Source organism: Brachionichthys hirsutus, chromosome 18 (genome assembly GCF_040956055.1).
Source record: "Brachionichthys hirsutus isolate HB-005 chromosome 18, CSIRO-AGI_Bhir_v1, whole genome shotgun sequence".
In the NCBI taxonomy this organism is placed as follows: Eukaryota; Metazoa; Chordata; class Actinopteri; order Lophiiformes; family Brachionichthyidae; genus Brachionichthys; species Brachionichthys hirsutus.
The window spans coordinates 10,504,964-10,532,386 of NC_090914.1; the positions used below are offsets into that span (position 1 = coordinate 10,504,964).

The 27,423-nt window shown below is 51.4% G+C and overlaps 1 protein-coding gene across 1 annotated transcript; it reads right to left on the minus strand.

The window, feature by feature from the left end:
* Positions 1–1,511: 1,511 nt before the first annotated feature.
* LOC137907809 (protein jagged-2-like) lies at positions 1,512–23,968 on the minus strand. Its single transcript, XM_068752167.1, has 26 exons — positions 23,915–23,968; positions 22,969–23,292; positions 17,910–17,967; positions 16,435–16,695; positions 16,023–16,083; positions 12,882–13,012; positions 12,645–12,764; positions 12,438–12,551; positions 12,186–12,299; positions 11,072–11,185; positions 10,626–10,672; positions 10,312–10,485; positions 10,069–10,219; positions 9,800–9,964; positions 9,281–9,394; positions 8,960–9,073; positions 8,491–8,604; positions 8,262–8,378; positions 7,965–7,992; positions 7,204–7,289; positions 6,734–6,847; positions 6,534–6,649; positions 6,178–6,441; positions 5,589–5,720; positions 3,955–4,117; positions 1,512–3,881 (listed from the first exon to the last, which is right to left on the minus strand). Exons 1-26 carry the CDS (start codon positions 23,966–23,968, stop codon positions 3,370–3,372), a joined length of 3,762 nt encoding a protein of 1,253 aa, XP_068608268.1. The 3' UTR covers positions 1,512–3,369.
* Positions 23,969–27,423: the final 3,455 nt, after the last annotated feature.

Here is a 27,423-nt window from a genome sequence, read left to right on the forward strand (position 1 = left end):
GCCTGCAGTGTCTTTGAAACCTCGCTGACTTCACTGCGTTGTCGCGAGCAGCACCAGAACTTTAGAAAGACAAGACCAATCAATGATGGAAACAGAAACTGGAAAAAATCCGAAGCAGTTCAACGTCTTCAGAAAAAAAAGTGTTTCCGTTAAACAACAACGTGAAAGCAGAAGCCCAAAAACTCACCCAAGAAGAAGTCCCGCCTTTTCCTGTTTGGAATTCTCAGCCATGTCTCAAACATATCTAACAATATTGCTGAAAAGGTTACTTCCTGAAAACTTGTCGCATCGTAACCATTGTCGCTGCTCATTGGTTAACTTAATGCCATGTGATCTGTGGATGTTCCAATAAATGAAGACACATTCGGGACAGTCGTCTGTGTCAGCCAATGACTGATTACCCGAAATGGTGCCTTCAAATGTCACTGATAAGGTAGTATTTTGTGTGTCTGTAAAATGCATGGATGACATCATCGCTTGCTTTGTTTTCTCCTGCATTTAGCGTGCTCCGTATTTTTTTTGCCTTTTAGCATTCTCTGCGTGCCAGCAAAAATGGCCTTGCGTGCTGGCCGTGACACGCGTGCCTTAGGTTGCCGACCGCTGGTCTAGAAGGTGGTTTCTCTGCTCCGATGTGATTCGCCGCTCCACAGCTTCACAGACTCTCAATGACGCACAACATGCTAAATGGAATAAAACGAAACCGGTGGTCCTCACTGAAACCGGATCCTGTCGGAATCCGGGATCAGCTCACACGTCGCATTGTGGGATGACAATGCGATCTTAGCGCCACCATCATCCCTCCTTCTCTTTCATTGTGCTTCCCTCCATGTAGGTCAGCAATCGTGTGACACGTGACCCGAGCGCCACGCCATCCAGAATTCCAGATACATTTCCCATTCTTCCAAGAACAACTGCCGGTTTAATGAACGCGTGCCACGGCGCATAACGTCCTGCCGAGCATTATGGGTATCGGACACAGGTGCAAGTGGACCTTAATTGTTTCCCACACCGTCGTTAATGAGGCAAATTGAGGCGTGCAAAGGACTCACCTCATTGGCTCAGCCAAGGGAGAGTAGCTGATTGGCTACCTGAACAACAATAGAGGGAATTCATTTTCAAATGCGTGGATTTCCATATTTTCAAAGGAAGCAATTGTTTTTTTTAACCTCCTCTCAATTTTTTAAAGATTAGAGGGACTTTCTGACAAAAGATGGATTTCTCTCAGGTTCTGAAACATTTAAGGATGGCCAGGATGCGACCCACGGAACAGTCAGGATCAGAATTGGATGGTGATCCGGGACATCAGATGGATTCTGTCCCATTCTGGGATAGAATCAGAATCAGAAGTAGTTTATTACCATTATCAATGAGGGTTCACAGACTAGGAATAAGAATAATGATAAATGTGATGCACCACAGGGTTATTTTATTAGTGAACATGTGACATCCTACAGAAACCATAGCAACAAGTGAATAAAAGCTCAAATAGAAATGACAAAACCAGATGAAGTTTGGTATAAAATACTTTAATAAATAAGACTGTTCTAAGAACAATCAAAAAAAATCCACAAACAAACCAAGACTTTTACCAAATTTTGTACAAAATAATTACACTGGTCTGCACATCCAGCCCCTCCAGTGGGGCCAGCACAGAAAAAAGGTGAACGCTTGCTGACATTTGGGCGTCCCGTGTTTCGCTTCAGCATCATTAACAAAGATATAAAATATTGAAAACATCATATTTGACCTTTTTCTACCTCACCGCTGGCGTGGGGGGTGCCGTTGAGTGTTTCTCAGGTGTGTGTTCTTACTGCAGAAACACACACACCGGACAACGACACAACTTGTTCCCTTCATCAGACCAAAACACGAGGAGAGGACACACACACACACACACACACACACACACACATCCACACGAGGAGAGGATTACACACACTCGTCCACACAAGGAGAGGACACACACACTCGTCCACCGTAAGATCATTCCACACGCCTTTAGACTTGAGACGCAGAACTGAGACAGCTTTACTCTGGGTCGGGGTTCCAGAACCCAGCCGGCATTTCCCCCCGCCCGCCTGCTGTAAGGCGGGTTCTTACCAATGGAGCGGGCCGAACACTGACTGGCAGCACCCGGAGACCAACTGGTTTGGTCTGAATCTAGAAATCAGATCCAGAATCTGTGTAGCAGAACCCCCAAAGGGATGGAAGCAAATCAGACAGATGTCAGGAAATGTTTTAAATCTGTGGTTTGTTTCTTTAATTTTCATCCTGTTGCTTCATTTCAAAGTAATAAGTGAACCGATGTCTCCCTCCTACAGACGCCTGGGACAGAGGATGCTGGAGCTTTCTCTTTTTTACAAATATCTCACACAAAAGGAAGCCAAATGCGTCCCAGCTGGAGGACCGCCGGCTGCTGCCGGGTGGCCCGGCGTTCCCTGCCGGAACGCCCGCATCCACGCTGGCCTGAAAGTCTCCAATGAAAATGAACGGGAGGTTCCTCTAGTTGTAGCACAATCAGCAATAAGCCCAACAACGCGCTCCCTGAACTCTGACCAGATTAGAACTAACAACCAGAACACAAAAGGACAAACAGTGTCGGTGGGACCCTGGACACAGTCCGAAAAACGTCTCTGGAGAACCTGTCCGAGTGTCCACGGACACTCCTGACTGGAATGACGTCATTAAAAAACAGCCATTCTTTAGAATAACTAAGATACAAAGCATGACTTAAGTTACTCAGTTCAAATATACACAGCCATTTGTCAAATTTACATATGTACAGATCGATGAAAATAACCTTTACTGCTACAGGGACAGCGTTCCCTTTAAAGGCCTTTACATTCTGCACGACCGCTACAGAGGACAGGAAAGGACAAACACCGGGGCCGAAGGCACTCGTCTACCAAAGCGAACGCTGAAAAATCACCATGGAGACGCAGAGAGCGAGACACAAACATTTTAAAATGGCAAGGACACAAATGGAAAAACTGTCAGTGAATGTAAACATAAGCTGCGTCTCTGTGCCAGCTTCCAATCAGCGTCGAGAGATTACTGTTAAGGTTGAGTGTTCTAGAAAAAGACGGCGTAGAAAAGGCCCGGGGGCTCGGGCTAAGGCAGACAGGAAGCCAACGCACCCAATCAGCACAGCCAATCACGTTCAGAGGTGGGAGGAGACACAGGTGAGCGTTCATCATAGATCAATAAAAGCCTCCGTGCTGCAGGCGAACAAATTAAATCAGGCGTGACCCAAAAAAAAGGACAATTAAAGGATCTGTAATCTTCAGTTTTGGTGCATTTAAGTTTTGACGGGTCAGCGACGCTGCAGTTCTTGCTTTGAGTCGGGAGGCTCCGCCCTCTTCCTCGCGTTCATACGTAGTGGTCCTTGATGTCCTCAGTGACCTTGGCAGCATTCAGGTTTTTACAGCGGTTGTCTTTGGGGCTGCGCGCCGTCCTGTGCGGCGCCTTCACCGCAGCGCTGCGGGACGTGCAGACGAGTCCTCCTTTGCCCATCGTCCCCTTGTCCAGCACCTCTACTATTGGCCAATTTTGCAGCGGACACTTCCCTCCCATGCCCAGCGCCCATTCCTCGTCTTTCTCCTGCTCCCCCTCCTGGTGTCCTTCCTCCTCGCCCGCCTCCTCGTCGCACGTCCGGTCCGAGACGCCCATCAGCTTCTTGCATTCATGCTGAATGTCCTTGTCCCGGTTGTCCTTCTGGGCGTTGCTCCGCAGCGGCTCCAGCTGGTTGTTGACTGTCCTGTCCTCAGACTGGGACGCTCGCTCACGTTCTTTCTTCCTCTTGCAGGTCCACCAAATGCAAACGATGATGCAGAAGACCCAGAGGATGCCGAAGACGGTGCACAGAACCGGAACCAGGTACCCTGCAGGACGGAGTCACAAGATGTGCTTAGACCATGGAACTCTTTTCACTGACGGACGGAAGACGGGACTCACCCACAGGCGGCGACTCCGCCCGCTTCTCCACTTTGACCTCCACCACAGCCAGCATGATGCTGCTGTTGTGGCGTTTGGACAGCGCACCGATGATGGCGCTGGCTGCTTTCTGGATCTGCCCGCGGTCGCCGTCTTTGGACCTCTGGCCAACCTGCTCGAAGGACTGCAGGCATTTAGAGGCGGAGAGGAAAGGAGAAGAGAGCTGAATCTACTCGTTTTTTCCTTTCACATACTTTTATTTTGGCAGTTTGCTGTGATTCCGAGTTCCTCTCTGAACCGCTGTGTTCACTTTAAGGATGTTCGAAAGCAACTGAACCTGTGGCAAGGCACAGGCGAAAAGCTCCGCGTATATAAGTGGAGCAGTAAACAAGGTCGCAGGTCGCCTGTGGAGACGGGACAGTCGATAACCAAAATGAAAGCCAGTCTGGCTGGAGGCAGAATAAAAGAGATCCTCATCCTAACATCTGGCAGGCTGCAGAACCCCCTGCTGAGGCCAGAGGGCGGAGTTAATTGCCTAAAAAGGTGCCGAGAGCTGGGAGTTGGAGGGGGATTAGGAGGACAGCTGTGCTCCCCCTAAACCCGGGACAAACACTCCTCTTTACTTCCCTGATATCAGCTGAGGATTATTGATCGTGCTCTTCCTCTGGTGAGAAGTTAAATGAAGGAACTGATTGATTGGTGTGAAACGTTTACAGTAGTAACAATGCATGATACTACCAGACTTACTCTGTTTACTTGTATTTACATTTACGGTTGGATAAACACTGAAGTCCAGTTTCTCGTTTGTGAAGAACCGGCCCGATCTGATTCTGCTCTGAATGTTTCTCCTAAATATTTACCAAACTAAGTGAACATGTCTCGGTTTTCCTTCCAACCCGCTCAACGCAGCCTCAGCATGAAGGAGACGAAGCGAACGCTCCTCATTCTTTTGCACTGGTTTCTGGTTCGGGTTGGGGCCGTCTCAGCGGACCGGCCCCCGAATCGCTTTCAGGCTGGGCTGACAGTGAAACCATTTCACAAAGTTGGAAACCAGCGCTGACATTTCGCCGCAACACAAGTCGTTAGTGAGTAGGAGGATATGGGGGGGGGGGGGGGGGGTTATGAAAGCATTGTCCCCTGAGAGAGAAAGAAGGATGGAAGAGAGAGAGAGAAAAGACAATAAAAGACAGGTAGAAAAGACAACAACAAAGGAAAGGGCATGGGAGAGAAGAGCGAACAAACAGAAGAGGAGAAGAACAGACGAAGATGTTCCAACAAAAAAGATCAATCTCATCCAGATGTTCCCGAAAGGTCCAAAAGCCTCTCCCGTCTTTCTTTCCCTTTTCTCTCTCTCTGTTCTTTGTCTTTTACTTTTTTACTTAAAGAGGGAAGAAACAGGAATTCAAAAAAGGTTCCCAGTCCTCTGGGAATGTTCTGTACCGACACGTGGAGAGGTCCTACACAGAGGAGGAACCGAACGGAACACAAGCGGTCTGTCTGTTTACGGCTAACAGATCGACCCGCTTCTGTTTGTGCTAAAGTTAGCACAAACTGGTTCAATGTCTGCTGGAGGTTAGCGCTAGCGCTTCAAGCGTCATCTAGATCCCTCCTTTTCCACCATGTTGCGCATCCATGTGTTGTTGTGTAATAATCACCATGGCAACCTCCACGGCATCATTGTTGGCGTAGGACAGGTCGCAGAGGATGAGCAGCGCTCGATCCTCGGCCAGCGTTTGGGTCACCAGGAGGTACCGTAACTCGGAGCAGATGTTCTCTACAGTGGTGCCCTGCAAGACACACGAACACACACACACACACACACACACACACACACAGATTAGTGGTAAGTAACAATCAACTTCTAAGTCCTCCTAAATCTGTTTCAGATGCAGCCAATCAGAAAGTCCAGCAGGGAGGTGTCCCCAGATCAGTACCTGTCTGGGGACAGATGAACTCAGCTGAATAAAACACACCTGCTGCGGGGGGGGGAGGGGGGGGCAGGTAAGGCTCATTAGGGTAGCAAACAAGCAGCACACCAGGTGGACTGAGGGGCTAAACCCAGAAGACAAAGCTTCTGCGTTAAGGGACGGAGGATTGGACACTGTGGGGACCCGTAGCACGAAGCAAAAAATGACTTCACGCCCGGATGCCTGGACCGAATCTTCTCTCGTTAAACTTTTAAAGCCGAGCGTGGCGCCCATCATCCAAAGTGTCCAGCCCATCTACGTCCAAAGTGTCCCTCACCTGCGGCACGTTGTCCCTCTTGAAGATGAGCGTGATGCGAGCGCAGCTGTCGTCAAGGTAACCACTGTTGGGCTCGCACTGTGTGTGCAGAGGCGTCGGGGGCTCGGGTGCAGAACAAACCCCCCATTGGTGGCAGGGCGGCGAGAAGCAGCGGAGGAACTGATGCTCCACGCACTCCTGACCTCCGGGGCAGGAGTGACGACTGGCGTCTGGAGGAGGAGGCATAGCCTCGGGAAGGAGGCAAGGCCGACGCCCACACCTTACCTGGAAGGACATGGCTTCAGTGAGACCCCTGCTTCACTGTGAATGCCCCCCCCCCAGGAAAGGTAAGTAGTGTCTCTGGGAAATCGTCTGACCTTGGAGCAGTGGACGGATCCGTTGGCGCACCGGCAGGAGTTACACTCCTCCTCCCAGCGGATGCCGTGAGGAAACTGCAAGCCGGCGTGACGACACGACTTCCCAAATCCGATGACTGAAAGAGAAAAGAGGACGGAAGGAAAGAGTTCAGTCGAGGTGGTCAGACATCCGGGTCACGTCGGAGCAGTCTGGTACTCACACTCCTGGCAGCGGCGCCCGGCGTGTCCCGGAGGACACGCACAGCGGAAGCCGTTGATTTCATCCCTGCAGGTCGAACCTTCAGCGCAAGGAGACGACTGACACTCGTCAATGTCTGCAGACGGAAAACAGGAAGGTTTCAATCCCACATCGTGAATCCATCGGAGCAGAGACCTCCATCAGAGATGTTTACAATCTGAATTCGCCGGGTCCCGCAAGTCTTTCGTCCTCCTCCCGTGTGAATCCCGCCAAATGGAAAACAAGCGACAGAATTCCCAGAATGGTTTTATTTTATTTTACACCCCTGTCCTGAAAAGGCTCGGCTCCCGGCAGTGGGGTTAAGACCGTCTTCCTAATCTGTCGCCCTGGAACAATCGACTGACACTCCCCCCTCCGTGGCCTTTCACCTCTGACCCCCCCCCCGCCCACCTGACCCCTCCACACGCCCCCCTCTGGTTCCCAGGGACTCACTGATGCGGCAGTCCGGTCCGGCAAATCCCGGTGCACATTCGCAGCGAAACCAGTTCACTCCGTCGACACAGACGCCGCCGTTGTAGCTGCAGAAAGGAAACAGACAGTGAATTCATTACATGGGGGGGGGGGGGGCACTTTGCTTCCACTTTATTATTTTCTTTTATCTGATCCGTTTGCACGAGGATCGTTTCCACGTTTTTCACTCCAGTAAAACTGTTGTCATGTAAATGCAGCCTTAGAGACTGAGACTAATCCTGATCAGCGTCCAGACTTCAGATGTTAATCCCTGCCACCACATACTGAGCCCCCCCCCCCCCCCCCCCCCGGTCCAGCCCAGTGAATGGGCCCACCCTCCTCCTCCAAAAATCAGAACCAGCTAAAGCTTCTGTCGCTCATTGGAGAGGAGGAGCCGGGAGGAAGGGGATCATAAATGGATGGAACTTGATGAATAAAAATCTGAAGGTGGGTCTTGGTCTCACTTAGATCCATAAATTCTGACAGCAAACCAGATTCCCGTCTGGATACAGAAACATCTGGATTTTCCCATTTACTTATAATGGTGGCTTAAAAAAAATCTGCATTCAATTCACTCACCATAAATCACAGTAATAAAGGGTTCCGATGAACCATCATGAAAAATGTCTTCTGGTTCTGATCCAGAATGAGGTCAGGAACAAATATTAACTCTTTCAACGCCATTGACGTCTATCTAAACCCACTGGCAACCCTGGTAATCTGTTGGGTTGAGGAAGTCTTACCAGGGATGAGGATTACAGTCGTTGACGTCTGCAGGAGAGACAAAAAATAACTTTCAGATTTACATTTCTGCCAAAACCGGACAGCGGTCAGTATTAATCAACCAGGAACGATTGTGAAATGAAGCAGCACAGCCCGTTGGGTGTCTGGCAGTGACACCGAAGGTGTTCCAGGTGTGCTTGCTGGAGACGCCACGAGCTTGAAAGGCTCTCCCGGCTTCCTGCTGTCACCAGTCTCTCTGAAACACCTTCATTTGACAGGGAACCGCTCATCGGCTCGCTGGTGAAACATAAACGTACTCTGTGCACAGGTGGGTCCCTCCCAGCCGTCCTTGCAGATGCAGGTGAAGGCGTCGCCCCCTCCGACGCAAGTACCGCCGTTCTCGCAAGGACCCGAGTCACATGTGCTGTTCTTGGCTAAAACACAACAAAAAGAATGATTCTCTTTTTGTGAGAAGGCTTTAGTGGGCTATTACATTATTACACTGCTTATTACCGCCGCTGTAACCGTGCAATTACAGCCCCTGACCTGTGTTGCAGGTGCTTCCGGCCCAGCCTGAAGGGCAGCTGCAGAAGAAGGACTTTCCGTGGTCGGAACACGTCCCTCCGTTACTGCAGGTTGAGGAGTCGCACTGGCTCTCACCTGAACCGGGCAACATGGGAGGGACATGGGTTCATATACCTGAGCCTTTGCCAGCACTAAGTCACGGTTAATACGGCACAAAAAGCAAAGTTTAGAGATGCCACGGAGGACAAAACGAGCCTGCACGGCGGCTGGCGAGGCGCCATACCTCAGACAGGAGATTAGGAAGGAATATAAGACCTGACACGGAGATAAATAAGGACAAAGAGGACAGGGCGGCGTTCTTCGAGCGTCACAGACCTGCCCTGGATTCTGACTATAACGGTCAAACATCTGATGAACGCCTGGTTTAAACTACACGTTTATTTTCTGTATCCTTCATCATAACGTCCGACTGGCGTTCGCCTCGACTCACGGGAGTGGCAGGTCTTTCCTTTCCAGCTGTCGACACAGTCGCAGTAGAAGTCGTTGAGCAGGTCGACGCACCGTCCTCCGTTCTGACACGGGTTCCTGCTGCACTCGTTCACATCTGGAACCAACGACGGGTCAGGAGTCATTTTAATTCTAAGCTAGTGACGGGACATGAACGTTTAACGACTCCCAGTCAGTCGGAAGGCGGCGCCGTCCTCCTGCTAATCAACCCCTCCATTGTTTAGGCTTCTTTAACATTCCCAGACTCCGTCGATGGTGACGGATTCTCCCGGGATTAATGAATCACAGCGTTATGAAGACTCACCGATATGACAGAGACGGCCCTCCCATCCGTCTGGGCAGAAGCACTGGAAGGAGTTGATGCCGTCGATGCAGGTGCCACCGTTCTCACAGGGGGACGACGTACAGTCGTTAATGTCTGCAGGAGGAGACGCGTCAAAGTACCGATGGAGAGTCAGGGCTCGACGCAGGCAATGCAAAATATTAAGCAGGGAAAAAAAACAGGAGACGCTCCCTTGTCTTATGTCAAGTTGTGGCTCGTTCGTTGCTATGCTAACACTGCTTAACGCATCTTCCTTTAGCTCACTCTATTACAAAAGCGCTTTCTACGTGTTTCTTTTCTGTTGCTTCATAGAAGGGGAGTCACTGTTGGCAGGCAGTGAATGAGTTCATTTTATATCCTTTTTTTTGGGGGGGGGGGATTCTTTGCAGATTTCTGACATGAAAGAATGCTGAGGTTGGCTTTACCGTAAGCGTGGCGTGCCTCGCCGTGCGGTAAGCCATGACAAATAACGCCCGTGTTGCGTGTCTCATCCTGACTCACTCTCGTGGCAGTAGGTGCCGGTGAATCCCAGATCACAGGAACAGCTGAAGTTCCCAGCGGGAAGGCTGAGGCAGCGTCCGTGGGGGCCGCACACATTGGACGAGATGTGCCACGCCCGCATTTGGGTGTCATTGGTTGCCACGGCAATGGTGCAGCTGTCAATCACTTGGGGGCAACAGAGGTTGAAAAAAAAGAAATCAGCGGGTGTCCGGATGGAAACCCTCTTCCAGCCATGTTCGTCTGGGAAGGGGCTCAGGCGCGTCCGGTACCTCGGCACTGGTTGGTCTTGCAGTGATCCTTGAGCTCGGAGCAGGTCTTGCCATCGTAGCCGTCCGGACAGCTACAGTAGAACTCTCCCATCAGGCTGTGGCATTGGGCCTTGTTCTGACACGGGTTCGGGCTGCACGGGTCGCTCTGCACCTACGCACGGAAAGCAGGAAGGAAGTGAGCTGTCGGCAGGGAGCAGCAGTCCGTTTCTCCTGATGCGTTCCGACTCGGGTCGGGTCCCTCACCTCACAGGTTGCACCAGTGAAGCCCTGCAGGCATTCACACATGAACCTGTCCAACAGGGCGTGGCAGCGGCCGCCGTTCCTACACGGACTGCTGACGCAGCGGTTCCTCTGAACCTCGCAGTGCCGACCCACAAATCCCACACGGCAGATGCACTGGCAGCCCCGGGTCACCTCCTGGAACAAAAAAAAAAGCAATCAATGGCAGATCTACGGGTACATTTACTCCTGAAGGAAATAATTAGGAGCATTTCCAAACCCCTCCCTGCTCAATCGGAGTTCTTATTTACGACGTTGAATTGGTTCCCGGAGCTCACCTTGCAGGTTCCTCCGTTCTGACACTGACCATGGCAGCTGTTTGAATCTGAAGCAGAAAACAAAGACTCTGAATCACTTTTGTGTCGGACGACTCGTAATGCAGAACATGCATCGGCACCCCGGAACATGCAGCAGAAAAAATGGCCGACCAGCGTGAAAGGACGCATGCAGAAAGGAAATGCTGACGTGCAGCGAGAACACGGAAGGAGTTTCTTTACTTTAAGGTGAAAGAACAATTTAGAATTTTAAGCAAGAAAAAGCTTAAAGCTAAAAATATATATCTTAACATCCAGTAACGACACCATCTTTTTTATTTTAGGCTCAGTAATGTCGAAAATACGCTGAATGAGAAGTGAGGGAGCGGGGAAAGACTAGAAGAAGCTAGCAGCGCTACAGGGAGCTGGACGGAGGCAGAAGGCTATCGATTAGCTGGGTTGATACTAACTGATGTCACAGTTTGGGCCCACCCATCCACGAAAGCAGGCACAGTGATATCCACCAATCAAGTTTTTGCACGAGCACGCATTGAGGCAAGGCTTCTCGGCGCACTCATTAACGTCTGCAAATTGAAGACGAGAGAGAGAGAGACAGACAGAATGAAATGAGGAAGACGAGAACCTGCCCAGAAGCCCCCGTCACCTGGTGACGCTTCAGGTGCTACAACTTAATGACATCACAAACTCGAGGTCTGCTGGCTGGGGAGGGACAAACGCAACAACCTACATATTTAGCCCGTGTGCAGCGCAGCCTTCCTGCTAAAGTCTGGATTCCATTTCGTTCACGTCTGCCAGCTTTGATCATCGTTTCTTTCCATTGCCCCCCCCCCCCCACCCATCAGGGTTAATGTCCTTCTATTGCATTCCCTGAACGCCGACCTGCTGCATTCCAAGTGGTCAATTTCAGAGGCGGCGCTCGCCGTCCCCGCCACGCCGCCCCTCGCTCACCCTAAACCGACACGGTGCATTAATACTGGTCCCAGGAGGTGAGTGGCACCTGTTGGGCTGCTGAAACTAAACACCGCACCCAACCCGGCCAGAAAACCTCCCCCATTAGCGTGAACCCCTCCTGCCGCGCCTTGCTGTGTCCCGGATACCGCCCCTGAACGGTTGCATGTTTACAGGTTACAAAGTGTTTCCCGGGTGAAGCTGAAGTGCCACGCCGAGGCGCCGCCTCACCATAGCGTGTACGCTCCTCCTATACGCCCAGTCTGGAGCCAAAGATAACCCCCCAGCGGGGTATATCGGGTCCCAAGGCGAGCAGTTGCCAGGCGGGAAGCTATTTTTAGCTTTACTCAAGTCACCTAGCTCGAATAGCAAATGATTCCCAGCAAGTCGTCTCCGTTATACCCCCGCCTGCCGTAATACTACAGGATAAACAAACACCCGCATATGCTGCAACTCTGCAAGCAAATGGGATTCCTGGGATATATTTGGGCACGCTGCATTCACTTCAGGTGCAACACACTCACGCGGAAACACACCAAGCAGCAAAATACCCAACATGCAGCAATGCTTTGGCATCAGGATGGAAAATCAAGCAGCAGCCACATATCTCCATACCTATCTGGCAGGTCTTGCCCGTCCACTGCGGAGGACAGAGACACTCGAAGCCGTTCTCCATGTCGATGCAGGTCCCCCCCCGGGCGCAGGGGACGGAGGCGCATTCATCCGTGTCTGAAATGTAAATTCAGACATTCCGTATTCACTGATCCAAGGGGGAAATGTAGGAATCAGCTCGAACTGAACGGCTCCTCTGAACATTCAGCCTGGACGAGGCTTCAAACACGGGAATCCAACAGAACCAGTCTTCACCTTTGGCGCAGGTCGGGCCGGACCAGCCCGCCGGACAGTGGCACTCAAAGCCTGAAGGCACCTCGTGGCACGTCCCGCCGTTGGCACAGGGGTCGGAGACGCAGGCGTGTTCCGCTGGAGAGGAAGAAGACGTGGGGTTACCCATTGGGCTCCTGCAGTCCTTCAGAACCTGCCCGGATCATCCGTGGGATTCCGATTCAGACTCACCGATCTCACAGTTCTTCCCGGAGTATCCGTCCGGACAGGCGCAGTCGTATTCGTCCGGTTCTGTGTTCATACACGTTCCTCCGTTCTTACAGGGCCGGTTCGTCCCGCAGTAGTTCAGATCTGGATGGAGGACACCAGTGTTACCCGAAGCACCTGAACGCACCGCCAACGACAGTCTAATGCCCCGTTGCACGATAATCGTGCAGAAGAGAGACAGGAACGTCTTTTTGGTCTCACCTTTGTTGCAGAGCAAACCCCCCCAGTTCTTCTCGCAGGTGCACTGCCAGGGCTCGTTGCACGTTCCGTGGACACAGCCGGGATACGGCAGGCACTCGTCGCAGAGCGGACCCTGCCAGCCGTAATTACACCTGCAACACACAGCAAGCCACCTGATTGGTGTACACCTGAGAGGGCCGCACCCCCCAGTTTATTCCATCCATTACCGTTTAGCCACCTTTCTATTTCCTGCCTTCCGTTTCTCTGAACCGGATCACGCTTTGATTGCCGTCGGTTTTGTCGCACCGTTACTTTTACTCCTGCGAGACATTTATTGTCCCCAGAGGCAATAAAGGAGGACGCAAAGGGGGCGGAGTTCATCGGGCGCAGCAGTGGCGGAGAACCTTTTTTGGTGAAAGCCGTGCCTTCCATTTCAGAAGGACACTGGGAATTTGTTATTTACAGCTCCGGCCCTCGGGAATATCAGGATTACAGATGCTCCTAATAAGGGCGGGCAGTTTTCAGGATTCAGGATTCCTGAATGCTCCATGTTGAAAATAAATAGCGTGCAGGAAACAGGAAAGTGTGGAGAAGCTACTGTGGTTGGAACAGGGATTTGGACTCGCCATCGTCCATCTGAAGGAAGCGCAAGTACGAGCTGCTCTCACCGTCCTGAACTCGTTATCATGCGAGCGCAGAGAGAAGCGACTTGCTTCGAAGGTGCGTTTTCCCCTTCGTGCGTGTCGTATGCTGCGTGTCGTATGTTGCGTGTCATATGCTGCGTGTCGTATGCTGCGTGTCGTATGCTGCGTGTCGTCTCTCAGCCCTCTCCCGTGTTGTCTCCCCGTCGAGGTCAAACTTGGAATGAGCGGCGGGTTTGTGGAACGAGGGCAAGTCGTCTCGCAGGGGTTAGCTAATCTGTTGGTTTATGGCAGCACTCTGTTATTCCAAGGCCAGTGGTAACCTTGTCCCACCTGTCCTGTCATTTCTCCTGTCGCCGCTATTTTAGGGAGCCACGACCCCCCCACCGCCGCCGCCGCTCTCCCTCCAGCTCACAAACACTTCAAAATGGATGCCAACCAAACACTCCTTACAGCAGCGGTATTCTGCGGCTGTTTTCTTTATCTATGTAAAGGTGCAGTTTCACGCGGTATCGCTATGTCGACCAGCTACACCTTGGCAGCGCGACACACACCCAACAGGACGAGGCGATGTCACACATAAGCATGTGTTTCCAAACAGGACATGGTGTGAATTCATCCTATTTTTATGATGGTGCAGCTGTGGAACACCGACGGCGGCCGTGGCCGGCGTCCTATCAGATGTAGCTCGCCAGAGATTCCCACGGATCGGGCGCGGTTCCGCTCTGGAGACGACGCACAACAAGAATTTTCATGGAAGGTTCGTGAAGAGAAACGCCTTCAGGACGTCTCCACGGCGAGAAGCCCAGCTCCGTGTGTTGTTTACTACAGTCGGCGGCGTTGCCCTGCACACTGTCAGCGGTGCGGTGCGGCGGCGTGGACAGACTGTCTGGGTGCAATGTGGGACGGCACGGGAAATGGCCCGGAGCAACCACAGGCCAAGGGTGGCATTACCCACAAGCCCCGTCGCCAGGCTGCTGCCGTCCCATTGATGGAGGGGGCAGCAGGGACGGCCGGAGACAAAAATACTACAGCAGCATTCAACACCCCCTCCACCGAGGCCCCTCGGAGAAACCACACCCACAGGACAGGGGGTGGGCAGTGTGTGTGTGTGCTGAATTATTTACAGGAGAGCCTCGCACCCGAATCCAGCGGACGGACTTAGCCCTGTTGCCTAGCGACATGCGTGCGTGTCTTGTAGCAGGGACTGTAAGTCGTGTAAGAAACAAGACACCAAACAAACAATTTAACTTTTCGTCTTCACGCCGTATCTCAATCTGTCCATCAGCCCGGCCCACCTGTTAGCATTCAGCTGCTACACCGTTAGCTTTGAACGGTCTGGCCCTCGGTTTAGCACTTTGTTCCTGGACATTTCCATGACAACGGAATCATGGAATGAGTTTAAAACGTCAAAGCTTCTTCTGAAGCTGAGCGTGGCGTTTTATGTCTGCGGTTACACAATCAGTTCTCTCTGATCGAGCTCCTCTCTGTGATCAATATGACACCAAAGTCATTCATTAATCGATCGATCACCTGGACGACATCATCGATGAGCGGCGGTCAAACAGATCAGATTTCTGTTTCCTCCCGCTGTTCCCGTTCCGGCAAGTGAAAACCGATCGAATGATTAATCAATAGACACCGTCCATCAAATGTGTCCGTTACGATTTAACAAAAAGATTGTGTGTGTGTGTGTGTGCGTGTGTGTGTGTGTGTGTGTGTTCACATGTTGAGGCACATTCAAGGGTGTTCCTCTCTCTTCCAATCCTCCGGCCATTTCCAATTAAACCTTCAGCTGCGTTTTGTTTCTTTCTTTATGAGATTTGAACTAAAACAAAACCCGGCTCCCCCCCCTGCCTCCCCCACGCTGGTGTGTGTGTCTGCGTGTGTGTGTGTGTGCCGCATGGCTTTTTTAGCTCCTGTCTGAATGCACGGCTCCGTTCCACATGTAATCAAATCCAAATCTTTCTCCGCTGCCTCTCTCCCGCCCAGCCGGCCTTTTTGCAGATGCTCGCTGTCGACAGTGTCGCCATATTCGGTGTGTTCACGGCACACAAGCCCAGGTAAACACGCCACGTTAGTGACCATGAAAGTTGGGGATTAGCTGGTGTAACTCCGCCCCCCTAATCTGAATCTGTTGTCTGCAGGTCACTGAGTGGAATCTAAACTTCCCAACAATCCAGCAGGAGCCAAAACAAGATCCAGGATAGGAAGAAGGGATGTGGGCATCAGACATTAGACTGGATGGGGGGGAGGAAGTGTGTGTGTGTGTGTGTGTGGCGCCTCGCTGCATCTAGAAAAAGACGAGAGAGGAAACACAGGCTAAAAAACATACAGTGGGGGGGGTGGACCACCTTTAGAACGGGAAGTCAAACAATGGCTTCAAGGGGAGGGGGGGTGTCAATGCGACTTGAAGTGTTACCAAGAACCTCCCTCCTCATCCTCACATACGTACAGTGTACGGCAGACAAAGAGGGACAAACAAAGACCAATCAATGTAAAAAAGGGGGCGGAGACTCACTTGCATTCACCTGGCATGCTGCAGGTCCCGTGCTCCAGGCTGCATCCTTGCTTGCAGATGGCTAAAGGGAAAGGAAAGTGAAGAGGATTTTGAACGTCATCATCATCATCATCATCATCATTGTTCCTGCATTCTTGGCTGGCGCTTTGTTCTGCAGACGGTGAAATCAGTAAACGAACATTTCCCATGTTTCCTTGTTTTTGAAAACGAGGAGGAAACACTCGTCTGCGCCGAGGAGCCGGTCGGAATTCTTTGAATTCTTGCAGCGACACTTGGCATGAACTTAAGAACTAGATGGAATCTGTTTCTGCGTGCAGCGTTTAACTTCGGTGCAGCAGGTCTTTGAGCCTCCGCGGTCTAACGGACCACAGCTCGAGGCCGTTTGGTTCTGATGGACCCGTCGTTCCTCTACCTGTTCTGCAGCTCGACGTCAGGTTGGTCCAGCCCTCCAAGCATTCTCTGTTCCCAAAGTGGTCGCACACATAATGGCCGAAGTAGTCGTCCCGGGGACGGCACACCTTGTTGCACTTGTTGCCATAGTAGTGTTCATCGCAGCGGACGCGGACGCCGTAGTCCAGGCGGGCGACCAGGCTGTTGTACGCCACGGTCTGCTTCTCCTCGCCGGGGTTCATCGTCCCTTTGTGAATGCTGCGTTCGATAAGCAGCTCCTCGTCTGCCAGGGAGCGAAGCAAACAGTCGGACATTTAAAAGGCAGCAAGACTCGGAGCAGGAAATGACATCACAATCAAATGTTTTTTCAAGAACTGCAGAAAAATTAAATGTTTAATGATCAAAACGTTAATTTTTGTCAGTTAAATTGGCAAAATGAAATTGTGAATGACACTGCGAGGAGCAACGAGGGCTGATCCCTATCATGGGATGTGAACCAACAACCTGGCGTTTGGGAACGGGCTCTCGTACCTGGATTCTACTTGCAGTGAACACCTGGCCTGTAACAGATAACGCCTCTCATCATGCTACGGCAGGGGTGGGCAAACTTTTTGACTCGCGGGCCACAATAGGTTCTAAAATTCGACAGAGGGGCCGGACCAAGAACAGATGGATGGAGTATTTGTGTGAGCTAATATAAATGACACATGAAAGCTATTGCATTAAAGGATTTGGCCTTTTACAGGTAGCATTACAGAGAAAAGGTCAAATGAATGAGGTTTAATTATAATACAATTATATTTAATGATATAATTTGGACAAGTTGGCGGGCCGGATTAAAAAGACCAACGGGCCGCATATGGCCCCCGGGCCTGGGTTTGCCCATGTCTGTGCTACGCTATCACCGGCGCTGCTATCACCGGCGCTGCCTGCCCCCCCCCCCCCCCATGCAACAGGTTCCTACCTGCTCCCTGCCATTTTTCAAATGCAGGAAATCCCACACGTCAGGAGACAGAAGACGAGTGAAAGTGTCAGAACTCACACGTCGTATAATTACGCTTCCAGCGTGATTTGGAGCTAGCGGGTATAGTTTCACCTCAACAGGACGCAGGCGTCCTCCAGAGGAGGTCAAGAGTCCATGGCGGGAGCTGAAAGCGTGGTAGCAGGACAACTGTCGGGATGCTAACGAGGAGACGTGAGAGGCGAGGCCCGTTACAAATGGCTGAATGACCGAACCCTAGCCCTAATCATTGGCCGGCAGAGAGAAGGCGGGGCTTGGCGTCTCGCTGGAGAGAAGATGGCCGACTTTCACTTTACCTTTGAAGCGCGATCGTCCATGTCGTTTAATCTGCTGGTTTACCTGAACGCTTCAACATCTTCATGATGAAGGTAACATTGAGTTACCCGGTCCGGTCCAGTAAACCGTGGACCGGACCGGACCGGGCTGTGAAGATGGGACTTCTTTGACAGAGGTATGATGTGTCTTGGGGTCCTTACCGTTGCCGTGGGTACCGTTGTCCCTGTCCCACAACTCCACTATCACGGTGTACTCTCGCTGTAACACACAAAGGAGGGCGGAGGTTATCACGGGCCACGCTAATGAACAAAGTCAGATACACACTCCAACATGTTGACACACACGATGTGGAATTCACACAGAAACTCAGATACAAGTATAAACACACACACAAGGTGTGGAACAACATGGGAAAAGAAGTCCCGTTCCCACCGTGCTGTCACTGACTCGCCTCCAGCTGCCCCGGGCGAGTTAACAAGCGCACCTCCCGCTCTGACAAAGAATAAATGTCTTCACCTGGAAACCAGGTTTTGTTTGGAACGTCTGGATCACACCAGGATGAGCAGGCCTTTAATGACTTGCTCAAGGGTAACCTGGCTGCAGCTTAATTCACGGACCAACCTTCAAATCAATGAAATCAAGATTTAAACTTTATTTCCTCAATGAACAACAATAATAACATTTTAAGTGACAACACGAGACCCTCTAACATCCCAGTATGAGTTTTATTAAGCAGTATATTTTGAAACAACACACTCTGAACACCGTATTACTGCCTGACTTCTATCGATAATCAATGAGGAGCTGTGGTGGAACCTCCTCCTGGACAGACCCAGCCTGCTCCACACCATGTCCTCCTTTCCCGGGGAGGTGAACTTCAACGTCTCGCAGCAACAAAAGCAAAGTGTGGATTGTTTCAGGTGCGCCCTATCTTTTTACTCTTTTCTCCACGGGCAAAAGGCGCTCGCTGTCCATCGGCCGCGGGGGGGACGGAAGAGCAGCTGCACGTTCCCATGACCCACGTCTGACTCGTAGGGACCGGGCCCGGCGGGGGGGGGGGGGGAAATCACAATATGTTTCTCTGGGGGATTAGACGAATTCAGTTCACTTCATTTTGACTTCTATAACTCCAGATCATAACACAAGGTTTCCTCAAGGTACTTTACAGGTACAGGGACAGACAGAACCACACCTGTCCCACGAGATCCACAAGAACCAGAAGAAGCCCACGTCAAAACGCCAATAAATCAATAAATATGAATCATCTAAGGAAAGTTGTCTACGGCGGCGCCGGTTTGTTTTTCTGACAAGTTCTCTTCAGGCTGTGAACAGAACACCCAGGAGGGGAACCAGCACCTCCACGACCTTGCTTCTGGTTGCGCTCACACCACTTTGTGTCGTGCCATCGAGCTGCTGACAGACGTTTAAAAAGGTGGAACTAAAAAAAAGCCCCCAAAAGTTCTGAGAACTGGGATCGTTCGTGGTTCTCGTGCTCCCATAACAAGGTGGACCCTTAGGAAAAGGTTCAACTGGTACCAGAACTCCTTAATAAACACTGGACTCTTTCCTTTCCTTTCTATTCTTTGGATCCTTTGTTGTCCTGAATGAGCAACAATTCTCCAACAAGGTGATATATGACGGTGGGCGGGGTCACATCAGGTAGCACCCAGAGATAGGATACGGGTCGATCCGGTACCGTCTGGATTAAATCACCAGAATATCACATTTACAGGAATATTTGCTCTGATTACGAGGACGATCATGTCATCGAGAGACGAGTCTGCCCCTTTAAATGTCAGAGGCGCTGGTTCTAATCTAGACAGATGGTCCCGTCTCATGGCCCGTTGTGTGTGTTTACATATTTCAGTGTGTGTGTGGGGGGGGGGGGGGGGGAGAGACACCTGACACCTCCTAACCAATTTACAGGAGTCAGAGGGACTTGGGTTTTAATTAGAGTCTCCGTCCCACCGAGCCACAGAAGGGAAAAATCACACATTTCACTTTTCCAGGTCACGCCTGGAATTCCTTCCGCTCCTCTCTGTAAAAAAATAAACCAATAATTTCCTACTTAAATCCATCATGTCGTCTCCTGCTGCTTCTACAGGACGGAACATGGAGGAAGGGTTCTGTTCTAGTCCCAAACATTTGATCTCATGGTCTGTTCAAATTAAAGAGACGGCGTTCCGGCTGCAAGCAAGGATGCAAACAAACAAACAAACAGAGGGTCTCCGCTATGCTTTTATTTTGAAAGCTTCATTTATTATGAAGGATGACAGAACGGTAAGTTTAGCTCCTTAAACTGTGGCGAGGTCGGCGTGGTGGGACGGTCCAACTGTTCAATACTGCAAATACAAAATGACAGGTGTCCATATCAGCTCTGTAATCCAAACTGGAACCAGTTCATGTGAGGGGAGCGGATGAAGGGCCGGGGCTTCATCTGATTGGCCAACGGTTTGAATGCAATAAAGCCAGGCAGCTAAAGCTAACGAGCTAATGGTTTGCAGCACTCCACTATTGTCCACCTGGAAACGCCACACCTCCGTCTGCATGAGGGTCACGCCCTTCTTCTCATCTACCGAACAAAGCAACCACGAAAGCATCGTGTAGCCAGGAGACCCCGACGGACGCCAGCGAGCGGCGTGGCGGCGACGCACTCGGCAAACAAGCCAATCGCTGGGCCCCGAATAACAACCGAAGAAGAAGAAGACGACTTTGTGCCATCTAGCATGGCCTCTTCCGAGCAGCATAGGATTACAGCCTGTAATCCTAGCCCATTGTGCTAATGCTATTTCCCTTAAACATTTAGAGGAGCAGGCCTCCAACTGCTCCTCTGCAGCTGCTCCACCTCTGTCCTCCCAACGCCGGGGCGAGGAGGAGTGGGGACGGGGGCCATGAAACCGAAGGAGCGAGCACCCTCCGTCTTTGATTTACACACAGAGGGGTGAGGGGAGGACAGCAGGTCTAAAAATACCCCATAAGGAAAGAGGCAGGAGGAGGAGGAGAAAATGCTTCTTTATCCTTCACTCCCGACATCCTCATCCGATAAATACTCCTCCTACGACACAGAAACCCGAGCAGGAAGATGGAGAAGATGGAGGCGGGGCTGTTTCTGCTTCCATCCATCCCTCCATCGCCCCCTCTGTCCCTTTGACCAGAAAAGATGTCACCAAACAGCCGGAGGGTTCGAGGGATGAATGATCGGCAGGAACAATCGCTGTCTCTTCATTAATGCAGCAGTCAGAACCAGTGGCCCAGATACTGGAAGGAGTCCATTCGAGCAGCACCAGAGGCTACAGGCCACAACGGAACCACTCAGCACCTGTTAGCGCCGTCCGTTAGCGAAACGCTCGCAGAGAGGCGGCGTTCCACATCCTGGAGAGGCGAAGCAACGTTTTCCTCGGAGGACGAGATTCAATAACTCGCATAATTCCATTCTGATTAACGTGGATCAGGAGTAAACATCAGGAGTAAACAAAGCTCCTCCCTGGATGATCTCCTCTCAGCACAACCCTCCCTCCATCCGTCCATCGGACGTCCCGTTCACACGGCAACCGCAGCATCACATGTTGACCGGTCGGGTTTCAGAGAAAGGCCAATTTTAAAGTCTTTATGACACGTCAGAACAAAGATGTCTGAAACCATGACGCGTGACGACACGCTTAAAATCCCTTCACTGGACAAAGTCATCACAAGGAGCTGCTGAACACTGACACCCTCCTTCCTTTGTGCACCGCGCACGCGCACACACACACACCTTGTCCAGGCAGAGTGGAAAACACTGACCCCCACACACGGCGAGTGAAACAATGACCCGGCGACAGAGAGAGCGCAAACCTGAGAGGCGGCGAGGTAAAGGCATCCCCGGCCCAGATGGACCGGGACCTTCTCTCGTTTGAGTCGCTGGGTGACACCGATACCCGCCGCCTGTGTCACACACGCCTCGGTGGTAACCGTATCCGCCGGCGGGGGCCCCGACTTACTACTTCCATCTTCCCCTCTGCTGACAGCTGACCACGGTGAGTGATGAATGGACGGGTCACGGAGCCACATAGCGCCCAATATGTACACATGTGACACGACCACGCCCCACGACCACGCCCCACGAGGTCTGTGCCGTCCCACAGCCGGCGGGTCAAAGTCGAGGCCGGAAGCGGCGTCACGCGTTCACGCAGCAGCGTCATCCTAAAAGTGATTCCATGTTTTGCTGTTGAATTTTTTTCATATTCTTCTTATCTGAAATCCTGGCGGCGGGTTTTACTGGAACCTATTCCAGCTGTTATACGGGTGAGAGGCGGGGCACTCCCTGGACGAGTCGCCAGCTCATTGCAGTTTGTGCTGTAGTCATTACTCATTATTTTTGGCCCAATTAAAGGACAGATGTTTAAACTGTGAAGAAGCTGCAGAAGCATCTTCCCTTTTAAAAGTCTTATTTGTTCAAACCTGAATTCTTTATAATCTTAGACAACCTGATGTCAAACAACAGAAAAATGAAGAATATTGTTTGAAGAGAGAGAGAGAGAGAGAGAGAGAGAGAGAGAACTCAGCTGCTGTGGGAATCAAGCCCGTGATGGGGTTTTTTCCACTGGACATCACCCACTCTTAAAGCAGCTCCTTCATCCCGACTGAACTTTTCTTAAAGCTCTGATCGCCGCTGCGTTCCCGTTTCCCACGCCGGATCTCCTAATAAGGAGTGGGAGCCGCGCTGTTGATAAATACATTACCGGTACGGGCTATTTCTTAATTTCTGGCACCGCCACTTCTTTTCTCTTCACACGCTGTTTTTTGAAGTCGCACGAACAGCGGCTTGTTTGTTAACGTGTCCAACAGAGACACAAATGCGCCGCCGCTGTGCGTAAAAGCCATGCGTCATGCGCGCTCGAGCCTTTGGCTTCGTCAGATTCCAAGGAAGGGCTGTGACATCCCTAGTACAGAGGGGCTACGCGCGCGCGCGTGTGTGTGTGTGTGTGGGGGGGGGGGGGGGGGGGGCACGCTGGTACTTGTTACAGACAACGGTGCCAAAATGCGCCACGGTGCACGCCGGGATGACTGCCTGCAGGGCGCAGGCTCCTCCGCGACTCACCAAAAACACGTCCGACCTGACTTCGCACAGTTCAAGGTTTACCTGGCGGTCCAATCAGCTGCTTTGAGTTCTGATGAGCAACCAGGTGACACTGTTCCACTAAAATCCGCTTTTCTCCAGCAGCAATCCATAAACAGTGACGTCACGTGAAGCTCCAAGACGACAACATGATCACTTACTGGCCACGCGAACTTGAAGGGAATGATGATTTTCCCGGTATCCTTGTTCCGGTTCTGTCCGGTTTTCTGGCCGCCTTTGAACAGAAAAGTATTCCCACCGATAACCTTAGTAGTTTCCGAGCCGTACGTGCACGGTCCGCTGGTCGTGACGTCCGCTTGGTATTCCTTTAAACACACCTTGACGTAGGTGTCGCACTCGTCCGCGCCACAGTGGCCTTCCGCGGCGCTCTTCTCTGCGTCGCAGCAGTCGCCGTTCAGGAGCTGACCCTTTGGGTTTTCCACAGAAAATAACTGCAGTTCGAAGTAACCCGTGGAATGACACACCTGGAGGGGGGGGGGGGGGGGGGACAGAGTTAAAACGTTGCGTGGCGATAATGTCCGTTTCCCGTCTATTACCGGGTCCGTTGAGAAAAACCTCTGCTTGACATTTTTGTGATTTTTTTGGAACGCGCGTCACGCTGCAGATCAGACCGCAGCTAAAACTAAAATAAAGTCCACATCTGCGGGACCGGTGGTCTGGGTCTGGGTCTGGGACGGGACGGGACGGGACGGGACGGGGGGGGGGGCGTCTTTACACCCAAATACATTAGAAGACGGACTAGAGAGCTAGAATATTGATCTGATGCGTGCGTAATGATGTCGGCAGGTGACGCCGCGAAGCGATCTCACCTTTGTGTAACAATCGATTAAGCATCAACGTAAAGCCCCCTTATTCTATCAATATCGGCACACATCGATCAGTGGCGACAGAATTAGTACGATTAGAAGAGGAGCCGGAAACTTGATTTATTTTCCTCAAAGAAGCGAAAATTGGGGAATTTCCTAAATCAACTGTAAATAAATTAAGAGCGTAATTAAACCGCGTCAGAACGAACTCCGGGGGAATGACTCCTCAACGAGGAGTCGAGCAGCAGGAGCAAAGAGAGGAGCAAAATCAAGTTCTCACCTCGAGCATCAGCGCGAGGAGACACGCCAGAGAGGAGCGCTGCAGGTTCCCCATGTTATTCCACTCTGCTCGGTGTCAGCGACCATCGGGGAAAAGGGAAATGTGTAGTTCTCAATCAGACAAAATATCCTCCTCCCGCTGGTGTCAGAGGCGCGCACGGCGCGGCGCGGCGCGGCGCACCGCCCCTGCTGCTGCTGCTGCTGCCGTTTGGTCCACGGACGCACACGACGCGCAAACTCCACTTCCCAGCGCCGCTCGACGAACTGTACGACACAGCAGTGGAGCAGCGGCGCATCTCTGCTGCCCGGAGCTGGAGCCGGGCGCTCCCACGATGACTGACAAGCACGTGGACCATTCACGGGTGGCCTGGGTGGAGCGCTCACCAGCTGGGAGCCAGTTAGGGTAGAGGGGGCGGGAGAAGCGGCAGGGTAGGACCGCTGATGGATTTATCGCGCAAGTTTTATCACACGAGCTTCTAAAGTTGTTCACACATTCTAAGGTATTTTCTTTTTTTTTAATTTAATGCGTGTATCTCTACTTTCAAACAATAGAATGAATCAAACGTAAAAATGTTTCTACAACAAGTTCCTGGAAAATAACTGCAGTTTATTTAATAAATTTGGGACTTGCGTCTGTCTTTACGCGCGGAGTCTGGCGCAGGTTCGGTGAGGGACACCTGAGCCTCCGACCTGCAGGAAGAGAAGCCACCCGGGGGCGCCCTCTACCGACCGGCACCGGCTGCACAGAGGCCCGAACGGGACAGGTAGGTCCTCCCTGAGCCCACCCCCATCCTCTCACCTGGATAAATAATTTCTATCACAAACAGAAACATTAAAGTCACATTCTGCTGCATTCTGATTGGTGGTTTAGAGCCTCTCAAATGGAAGTTGAGAGGCTCAACGAGAGGCTCAATGTGACTTTGCATCTTTTTAGAACACACCCCACACACACTTCTTTTCGGAACAGACACATTATGTTTTACTTTGTTTGCTCCCTGGATCGCTCCATCCGATGCATCCGGAGGTTGCGCCGGTCCATGGGGAGGAGGATTACCTGGCGGATGAACGTGCAGCGCTTGAGGCCATCTTGTTTGGGTCCGTGATGGAGAGAACACAGATGACGTTTCAACGGGATGTTGAATGTGACATAAACACTTTACTTCCAGGAAGCTGAGGTGAGTTCCTGGCTTTTATTGGACATGGTGAGGACACGCCGTCCCCCGATGGCTGTGGACGATCCCATGAACAGTTGTTTCTCCACCGTCCAGCCACAGATCCGTTCTGCAGGCCGGCGGCCGCAGGACGGATCCAGACAGGTGTCCTGTGACACCCGGCGGCAGGTGTTTCCACACAGGGGAGCAGGTGCGAACCCACACTCACATTTGATCATTTACACATGCTTTGTGTACATGTGTGACTCGCACGTCTGCATCGACACACACACACACACAGACACACACGTTGTCTTCCTCGCTTTATGACGGTTCTTATCAGGAACGGTTTAAAAGCTGCTCACAGATAAACTGAGAACGAGTTGTGTTAAACATTAAACCGACCTGTAAGTCCTGAGGCGGGAGGGAGAGTCAGCCAGATTCGTCTTCTGGGGACCCTGAACGTCTCAGACTTCAGTTGATCCAACAGTTCATGAGAGGGCGCCCCTAGTGGTGAGGTTTAGAAAGAAAACAGTTTGAATCGTGTCAGGGTTAGTGGATCTGGGTTTCGTGGCGACAGCGTCCGGAACAGCTGACCGTCTGAAGGATGCGGAGGCTTCAGGACGACTTCAGAGGAGAACACAATGAGTTCTGGGTGCAGCCCAAACCTGCATCTGCGGGTTGAACCAGAACCCGGATCTGTGGAGGCTCCGCTGAACCTTCGGGCCCTGAAGCATTGACACATGGCGTCTTCTGAGGCGTTGTTGATGATTAGAGCTGACAGGGTGCAAACGGTTGATCGGTGTGTCCTTACCGTCTTGATTTATGCAGTACAGAATGCATTTAATCGCTTTTAAGGCACTACTTGATGAGCTCGGGTCCGTCTCAGCGACGGTACTACTCATACCGTCCCCTGGTGATTAAAGTAATTGTGCTTTTGATGGCTGTATTTAACGATCTGACGGGCCAGAAGCGTTCAGACTCGTCCCTCTGGCATGCGGCTGCCTGCACGCCGGGCCTTTCTGACTGTTTCTGTTTCACCTCGCTGCGAAGTCCTCGAGCGGAGGACAGGAGAATTAAGACGGTCCTTTCAAAGTAGAGCTCGTTTCCAACCAGCGGTCATCTTTCGATAATGAAAGCCTTCAACAATGACATCATAAGTAACACAAAGCAGCGACGTCTTTTCTTGATGAAGACATGCAGCGGTGAAGAAACAATTATTCCACCATGGATTCGATGAAAGAGACTCTTTAGAGTTGCATTTCTTCCCTTCTCATGCTGGATTAATCTCTTTCCCGACTCCCTGACACCGACTCAAGTTCTACCAGCCTCTCGGACCGGGTTTCAGTCGTCTTCTCTGAACGGACTGAAGGCTGTTCCACCTTCCTGCCACCTTTGATTTTGTTTTTCAGGCCTCTTCCCTTTACTTCTGCTTCCTTTATGATTCCTGAGCTGCACTCGGTCAGGAGTTGTGTTGGAAATCAAAGACCATCAGGAAAGGATCTGGCGTGAAAACACAATCGCTTTCACCTTCACCACCATTTCTGCATACCGGTACATTGTTGAGTGCAGCGGTGAACAAACAGGCTGGGGGCTGCCATAGAAACATTTACAAGTCCCTTCCTGAAGAATTCAAACAGCTCTTATCTGACAAAAGAGATAACTTTGGACGGTCTTGTTTCAACTTGCCCAACCCAAATTAAAATGTGTTCTTGTTTACACGGCGGCTCAGAGGATGCAGTTACAGGAGAGGACTCTTGTGGTTCAGGGAGAGAAGAGGGTCACCGACTCACTTCCAAGTTCTCCCCGAGGGGATTTAAACATGTCACGCTCGACCCCGAAGCCCCGGCCCGACCCGACAGATTCCTATTACTCATCACGGCTGGTGGTCTGTATCCAAAGAAGTCAGAACAAATCGGACGGTTTCGTTTTGCACATACGTCCGTCGGATCCCGGGATCCTACCTGAGAACTGTCCCGTACTGGATCAGGTCACTTGACACCATGTGCAAAAGCAACACAAAACGGGATTAGCCATAATTTGATCCATTCTTTGTGTTTGTTGAAGATCCTGGTGAAGGTAATCTGATTCTAGAGGGTCAGGGGTAAATAAAAGGAGACACAAGCAGGGCGCTTCAACTCAGCCCGGTGCATAAAGCACAAACAAACGCACCCCGAAGCTCAGCGTTTTCACTTCCCACATAAATACCGGCTCTGACAATCTGCAGCCGCCGCCGCCTGCAGGTGATGGTTTATGCCAGCTGGAGCACTCATTAAGAGCAGGTTAGAGTATCAGCAGACGACAGGGTTCAAACCGCCATGTCAGCAATAAGCAGCCGGCTAAGTATACGACTGGAGAA

What these genes read in the sequence shown, in the direction of transcription:
- LOC137907809 (XM_068752167.1), bottom strand. Translation starts at nt 23,968, where the DNA reads ATGGGGAACCTGCAGCGCTCCTCTCTGGCGTGTCTCCTCGCGCTGATG. An exon ending in CGGGCGCCGCTGCCAGGAGT is followed by an intron (nt 6,650 to 6,733) that starts GTGAGTACCAGA and finishes TTTCTCTTTCAG; the next exon opens with TCATCGGATTTGGGAAGTCG. An exon ending in ATGCCGTGGAGGTTGCCATG is followed by an intron (nt 4,118 to 5,588) that starts GTGATTATTACA and finishes AAATGCCTGCAG; the next exon opens with TCCTTCGAGCAGGTTGGCCA.